Source organism: Asparagus officinalis, chromosome 4 (assembly GCF_001876935.1).
Source record: "Asparagus officinalis chromosome 4, Aspof.V1, whole genome shotgun sequence".
In the NCBI taxonomy this organism is placed as follows: domain Eukaryota; kingdom Viridiplantae; phylum Streptophyta; class Magnoliopsida; order Asparagales; family Asparagaceae; genus Asparagus; species Asparagus officinalis.
Genome location: NC_033797.1, coordinates 46,469,092 through 46,477,326, shown reverse-complemented (window position 1 = coordinate 46,477,326; position 8,235 = coordinate 46,469,092). Strand labels below are relative to the sequence as shown.

The following is an 8,235-nucleotide window of genomic DNA, read 5'->3' as shown; positions in this document are numbered from 1 at the left end:
TTCTCTTTACCAACGACATAGCGTGATGACCCACCTGAAGTTCTAGATGAGGAGAACTTCATTTTCTTTCACCTGTAAAGATAAAGAGGAGGAAGAAGTCGGAGATTACGAAAAAAAGATGAAGATGAAAATAATTTAATTTAGGGAGAGGGTAGCTAATATAGTAAATACTGTAATAAATGAAGGTGAGAAGCATTCAAGTTGGTCATGTGTCCTGTGCGTGAGAATATTTCAGAGAATGTTCTCACGGCTGGTTAACAGAAGATCCCCAACTTGCAAATTTTTTCCAACTCAGGGTATTTTTTTGCTATATTTTGTAACTTAGGTATATAAGTGTTATAAGAGTGAAACAATAAGGTATATAAGTGTCATTTAGCCAAAATTTATAGTATGATAATATTTTTGAAGTAATTAACCTTTTATGTTTTGTCTTGCAAACCGGTGGTCTTCCCGATCAGTTAATCCGAGATTACAGTATGATGTGAAATTATGACATAAGAAGATTGTATAAGCATGTTGTACACAAGAAATGAACATGGACGTTTTTTAACATTAAAATCGATGAAGAAGTAACCTTCAAACAGATGAAAAAAAAAAAATGTAAAACTTAACCCAATGCCTGTAAATTTCAATCCAGCCAAACAATTCACACTCAACAAAATGGCACAACTTGAGCGTAGTCATACTAAGAAAACTGCAAAGCAAAAAAATTGTAAGAAAAAACCGAGTAAATAATAAGCAGTGTGAATTCATAACCCGACGGTGGATCCAACCTTTAACCTTGTATGAGCTTGGATCGGTGTACTGGTTGTCTTGGCAAGTTCACATACAGGTTGGCTTCCTTTTTAAGAATCTTGGTCTGGGTCTCGGTTTTGCATTGATCCGATCCATCAGAAACCCGACCCGTTTACTCATCTACACATCAAACTATCCGATCATAAATATCTTGCTATCACATTGACAGTAATCCAACCAACACTCTTACTTCTACGACTAGAGAGCATCTATTGTTTTAGGGTTTTCGGTATTATATCCCCAAAATCTTTCATGTTTTGAACTTAGACCATCAAATCAATGAAATTGCTATTATGTCCCCCAATGCTGTAAGTTGTATCAAATTAGCTCCTCGGGTTTGCTATCGTTTGATTTGGAGGGAACATTCTTTTATATCAGTTATAGCCGTATGTTTAAGTTAAATCAGGGCACATATTCACTTTCAAAGCCGTTTGATCCCCATAAAATTCATGTGTATTAACTATTTTGGAGATGAGAGGGGGAGACTTTGGGATTTGGGGACTAAAAATGCATTAAGTGAGGGTAAAAGGCGTAGTTAAATGCCCTAAATTTATCAGCAACTCAACCAAAGTTAGTTTACTGGACAGGAAGACTAACGGGGGGAATATTTTGAAAAAATTTATAAGAACTAGAGGAGTTAATAGCATTTTAACTGATTTATGGGACTAATCTCAAAATAAGAGAAGTATATGGACCACTATTGAAAAGAAGATGCGGACTACCTGCACCTGGACAGAAAGACCCTATGAAGCTTCATTGTTCCCTGAGATTGGCTTTGGGCAATGTTCTAATATCATGTCTTTTTTCCTCCTCCATCTTCATTGTTTATCAATCTCGTAATCTGTTGACTCACGCACCTGGAAAAATATCCTGTTGGGGGTGGGGCCCGCTGTAGAGCCCATCTAAAATTTTTTCTTCTCCTTTCAATGTCTTTTCCTCATTTGTTAAAGAATGGGGCTGGTTTTTGTTAAAAAATGGGGTTGGTTAGCTTTCGGTGGTTGGAGACATTTGACAAAGAAAAAAAAAGCTTTGGCTCTTTCGATGCAGCCATTTCTGACCAATAATCTCCCACTTGAAGACTGATTTTAATATGTCTTTACATCTTGATCTATGCAGCAACTCTTCCCCGTCTTGATACTATTGCAGACCAACTGAAGCTGAACACAACTTCAGTTTGTCAGTAGTCACTGTCTTTGTCAGCATGTCTGTCGGATTTTGAGCTCCACTAATCTTTTCAAGCTTTAAAATTCCATCTTTCAGAAGTGACCGGATAAAATAATATCGCATCTGTATGTGCTTCGTTCTGGAATGAAAAGACGGATTTTTCGCTAGATGAATAGCACTTTGACTGTCGCAATATAAGACATTGTCTTCTTGTTTCTTGCCTAACTCATCTAAGAAACTTTAAAGCCAAATCATTTCCTTACTGGCTTTTCTAACAGCGACGTATTCTGTTTCAGTTGTGGAGAGAGCAACTATTTTTTGCAGTTGAGAAACCCAACTCACTGCAGTACCTCCTAGAGTATAGACATACTATGTAGTGCTCTTTTTAATATCAACATTTCCTGCTAAATCAGTATCCACATAACATGTTAATATTGTATCTCCACCTTTGAAATAAAGTGTTTTACCTGTGGTATCCCATAGATATCTGAGGATCCATTTGACTGCTTCCCAGTGTACCTTGTCCGGATCATTCATGTACATGCTAACAGCTCCCATTGCTTGAGCAATATTTGATCTTGTATAAACCATGGAATACATCAGACTTCCAATTGCTGATGTGTACGGGACATTCTCTTCCTCTGTCTTTGGTGACTGTTCTTTGAAAAGTCTGAAATGAACACCTAAAGGTGTACTCACTGGTTTAGCATCTTGCATGTTAAACCTGAATAGTACTTTATTGATGTACTCAGCTTGTGATAACATCAAAGTCCTAGACTTCGTGTCTCTCTTGTTCCTCATTCCAAAAATCTGCTTTGCAGCGTCAAGATCTTTCATTACGAACTGCTTTGATACTTTTTGTTTCAATTTTGTAATCTCTTACAGATCTGAACCTGCAACGAGCATATCATCAACGTATGACAATAAAATAATGAAGCTATTGTCAACCTCTTGATATAGCAACAATGATCTGCTTGGCATCTAGTAAAACCGTTGCTGCTCATAAAGCTATCAAACTTCTTGTACCACTGCCTGAGAGTTTGTTTTAATCCATACAAGATCCTTTTTAACTGACTACAATCAGGCTGGTGTTGAAAATTATAGTTGCTGAGAATTTACATCTTGAGCAGTTAGATGTAAAAACAGCTTTCCTTCATGGTGATTTGGAGGAGGAGATTTATATGAAACAACCAGAAGGCTTAATAAAGGCAGGCAAGGAAAATCTAGTATGTCAGTTGAAAAAGAGCTTGTATGGATTAAAACAAGCTCTCAGACAGTGGTACAAAAAGTTTGACAGCTTTATGAGCAGTAACGGTTTTACTCGATGTCAAACAGATCATTGTTGCTATATCAAGAGGTTTGACAATAGCTTCATTATTTTATTGTCATACGTTGATGACATGCTCGTTGCAGGTTCATAGCTGCAAGATATTACAAATTTGAAGCAAAAATTATCAAAGCAGTTCGCAATGAAAGATCTTGACGCTGCAAAGCAGATTCTTAGAATGAGGATCAAGAGAAACACGAAGTCTAGGACTTTGATGTTATCACAGGTTGAATACATCAACAAAGTACTCTCCAAGTTCAACATGCAAGATGCTAAACCAGTGGGTACACCTTTAGGTGTTTATTTCAGACTTTTCAAAGAACAGTCACCAAAGACAGAGGAAGAGCGTGCACACATGACGAAGGTCCCGTACGCCTCAGCAATTGAAAGTCTGATGTATGCCATGGTTTGTACAAGACCAGATATTGCTCAAGCAGTGGGAGTTGTTAGCAGGTACATGAATGATCCGGGCAAGGTACACTGGAAAGCAGTCAAATGGATCCTCAGATATCTACGGGGTACCACAGGTAAAGCACTTTGTTTCAAAGGTGAAGATACAATATTAACAGGTTATGTGGATGCTGATTTAGCAGGAAATGTTGATATTAGAAAGAACACTACAAGGTATGTCTATACTCTAGGAGGTACTACAGTGAGTTGGGTTTCTCAACTACAAAAGATAGTTGCTCTCTCCACAACTGAAGCAGAATACGTCGCTGTTACAGAAGCCTGCAAGGAAATAGTTTGGCTTCAAAGTTTCTTGGATGAGTTAGGCAAGAAACAAGAAGACAATGTCTTATATTGCGACAGTAAAGTTTCTTGGATGAGTTAGGCAAGAAACAAGAAGACAATGTCTTATATTGCGACAGTCAAAGTGCTATTCATCTAGCCAAGAAGACAATGTCTTATATTGCGACAGTCAAAGTGCTATTCATCTAGCGAAGAATCCGTCTTTTCATTTCAGAACGAAGCACATACAAATGCGATATCATTTTATCCGGTCATTTTTGAAAGATAAAATTTTGAAGCTTGAAAAGATTAGTGGAGCTCAAAATCCGACAGACATGCTGACAAAGATGATGACTATTGACAAACTGAAGTTGTGTTCGGCTTTAATTGGCCTGCAATAGTATCAAGACAGGGAAGAGTTGCTGCATAGATCGAGATGTGAAGACAGATTGAAATCAGTCTTCAAGTGGGAGATTGTTGGTCAAAAATGAATGCATCGAAAGAGCCAAAGTTCTTTTTTTCTTTGTCAAATGTCTTCAGCCACCGAAAGCTAACCAGCCCTATTTTTTGACAAAAACCAACCCTATTTTTTGACAAATGAGGGAAAGATACTAAAAGGAGAAGAAAAAAAATTATAGATGGGCCCCGTCGCGAGTCCTACCATAGGTCCCACCAGTAATAAATTATTGGTGCATAGTATTTTTTCAAACACTATAAATAGGCCCCCAAACTCTTAAGAAAAACTCATCTAAAAAACAACTCCTCTTATAGAAGAGTAAGAGAGAGAAAAGAGAAGCTTAGAGAAAACTCTTTGTGATAGAAAATTATGAGCAATTTTCAGAATAGGGATTGGGTTGTGAGAAAATTGTGAGTGTTGTAAAATTTCTCTTCATAGTGAAAGATCTGTAGCAGCCCGTGGGCGTAGGCAAGTTTGTGCCGAACCACGTAAATCTTGTGTGTCCCCTTTTTGCACATTCATTTCGCTTTCTCTTAAATCTGGCAATAGTGAAATCTAAGTAATTTTCCAACACATACAATTACCTCATAAAACCATAATTTCCCTTAATAAAGGCTGCTTTCTTGAATAAATAATTGTTGCAGGAAATCACTGAGTGTTATTCAAGCATCGGTTTCACCGAAGGCCTGTAAGCCCTGCTGCAAATAAACAAGTCAACATTGGAGAGTTAAGCAAAAGGACTTTAAGAAACAGAGCATAAATCGCCAAAATACCTGAGTTAGTACAAATGTGAATCGAGCTTAATCACCATGGAATATTCACACTGAAGCACCACAGAGCGCAATTTTCGTCGCCAAATTATCGAAGATGCAAGGAGTTACATGCAACCATCATTCAAGTAAAAGCAAGTTTTCGGATCACAAAGCTCTCAACATTTGCCTTTGAGGCTACAGCCATGTGCTTTTTTCTGATAATTTCCGGGGACCAATGAAACACGCTTCATCTAGATTACATTAAACTGGCGCATTTTTCCTCAGACAACCAGCTACTATCCACCATCACCTTCATAAGATGTTTAGCTTCATCCAGAAACCCTTTTGATATGAGATCCTTTATCAGCATAAGACATTGAGAATCAGAAGGCTCGAGTCCTTGCTCTTTCATTTCACTAATCACTCCCAATGCTTTGCAAAAGTCTTTCTTACTGACAAGGCCATTTAAAAGTGCAAGATATGTGGTACAATTCATTGACATACCTCTCTCTAGGATGGCATCCCTTAACTTGAAGGCCTCAACCAAGTTACCTTCTTTACAGTATGCATCAGTCATCACATGGTAAGTTATTTGATCGGGCAATATTCCTCTGGCTATCATCTCTTCAAATAAAGCAAACGCCTTCGTTCTGTCGCCTACCCTACAATGCCCATCTATAAGAGAAGTGTAAGTGATGGCATTAGGCATCAGTCTCCTCTCCTGCATCTCTACGAGTAACCGGCACGCCTCATCCATATTTCCTTCCTTGCTGTAGCCGTCAATCAAGGTTGTAAAAGTCACATTAGTAGGCATGATTTCTTTCTCCAGCATCACTTGAAGCAATTGGCTAGCTTGTTCTAGCTTCCTCAGCTTGCAGAAGCCATCAATCAAAGTGTTGAAAGTAAGAACAGTAGCAAAGCCTTTTGCCAACATCTCATCAAACAACTCGAAAGCTCTCTCCATGTTTCCAGCTTTGCAGCAACCGCCTATGAGAGTATTGTACACGAACTTATCTGTGGGGATTCCCTTAGCCACCATTTCGTCAAATAAAGCAAAAGCCTCTACCAGATTTCCTGATTTGCAGTTCCCATCAATCATTACAGTATAGGTCACAGCGTTTGGAACCAATCCTTTCTCAGTGATGAACTTGAAAAGCTTTCTAGCATCCTCAACATCACCTGACTTGCAATGGCCATCAATAATAGAATTATACGTGACTATATTAGGCTCAACGCCTTTGACGGACATCTGATCGTGAAGACTTAGAGCCTTTTCTACTTCACCAAGCTTTATGAAGCCAGAGATAAGGGAGCTATATGTAAATACATCAGGGACCAAGCCTTTCTCCTCCAGCTCAAAAAAGACCTGTAAAGCCTCTTGCATCTTACCCCTCTTTGAAAGATTATGGATTAGCACACTGTACGTCTGAATATCTGGCAAAATACCCTTCTCCAACACAAAGTGAAGTGTCGAGAAAGCCTTGGCGAAGTTGTTTACCTTGCAGTATCCATCAATGAGTGCCGTATAAATGAAATCGTTTGGCTTCAAACCTCTAGAAAGCATCTCTTGGAAATATTTATCCGCCTCGCTCATCTCTCCGACCTTACTAAATCCACTAATGAGAGTTCCGTAAGTGAATGAGTTTGGCAAAAGCCCTCTTTCATTCATTTGGTAGAAGTAACACCTTGCTTCTTCCATCTTCTCAGCCTTACAAAGGCTGCTTATAAGAGAACTATAACAGAACTCATCGGGAACTACCTTCAATGTGTTCATTGTGTCCAACATTTCACAAGCCTCCTTAACCATACCTTCTCTGCAGAGTCTATTGATTACCATGCCGAAAGTGAACAGATTAGGAGGTACATTCTGACTCTTCATCTGTTTCCACAAAGCTAAAGCTCCTTGAGGATCCTTCACCCGGAAATGGCCTTCAATGATTAGATTATACGTCTTTACATCGGGCTCCCAACCAATGTCGACCATCTCCTTCAAGAGCTCATGTGCCTTGTCAATCCTTCCCATCTTGCAAACTCCATTAATAAGATTATTGTAAGTGATGATATTTGGCTGAATCCCAGATGCTACCATCTCATCCCTTACTCTAAAACCCTCATCAATTTTTCCTTCTCTCATAAACCCATCAATCAAAGAAGAATACACAACAATACCAGGATTTAAACCCAGTCTAGACATTTCATCAAGCAGCATACTTGCTTGGCTAGACTTGTGATCTCTACACATTCCATTAATCAATGCGCCATACGTAAAACTATCGGCTACCAAACCCTTGTCCACCATCTCCTTCTTCAACTCAAAAGCATCACCAAGAGCTCCAACCCGACAAAATCCAGTAATCAAGGTGTTATAGATCACCGAATTCGGGCTCACGCCCTTTTCCCCCATTTCCTCAAGCACCCTCCTCGCAGCATCAACATCTCCCACCCTAAAATAAGCAGCAATCAAACTAGAAAAAGTATAAGCGTCAAGACCCAAATTCGACTCGCGCATAAAATCAAACACTTGGAAGAACAAACCCATGTTATTCGATCTCAGCAAATCCTTCAGCAGTGAATTCAAGCAGCGCAGGCCAGGCGTCAAGCTTCCACCTTTCATCAAAAAGACAACTTCCGAAGCCTCTTTAAGCAGACCCATCTTCTTAAAAGTATCAATCAACACGTCAAACACAACAGAATTCGAACTGGGGGATTTCGCAAAAGAATCAGCAATAGAAGCGAAAATAAGAGAAGGGTTTTGATGGGTCTTGATCATGTTCTCCAACAATCCATTCAACGGTCCTAAAAGATTCGAATTGGATAGAACAACAGCAAGCGAAGAGAAAGAGGCCAAGCTCTGAGGAGAACTCTGGAGGTTGAGAGAAGACCAGTAGAAAAAGTCAAGGAGAAGCTTTGGGTGGATCGGGTGACCGGCGGTGAGATTAAGAAGGGAGGTGACAGCATCGGGGGTGAGGCGCTGGGGGACGTCGGAGGAGGAGAGGAGGCGCTTCCAGCTG

The 8,235-nt window shown here is 39.4% G+C and overlaps 1 protein-coding gene across 1 annotated transcript in view; it reads right to left on the bottom strand.

The window, feature by feature from the left end:
• Window positions 5,309–8,235, bottom strand: part of LOC109838631 (pentatricopeptide repeat-containing protein At1g63330) — a 4,294-nt gene continuing 1,367 nt past the window's right edge. The window contains exon 2 of the mRNA XM_020407057.1: window positions 5,309–8,232. Coding sequence (XP_020262646.1) covers window positions 5,481–8,232 — 2,752 coding nt within the window. The 3' untranslated portion in view covers window positions 5,309–5,480. The remainder of the gene's footprint in view (window positions 8,233–8,235) is intronic.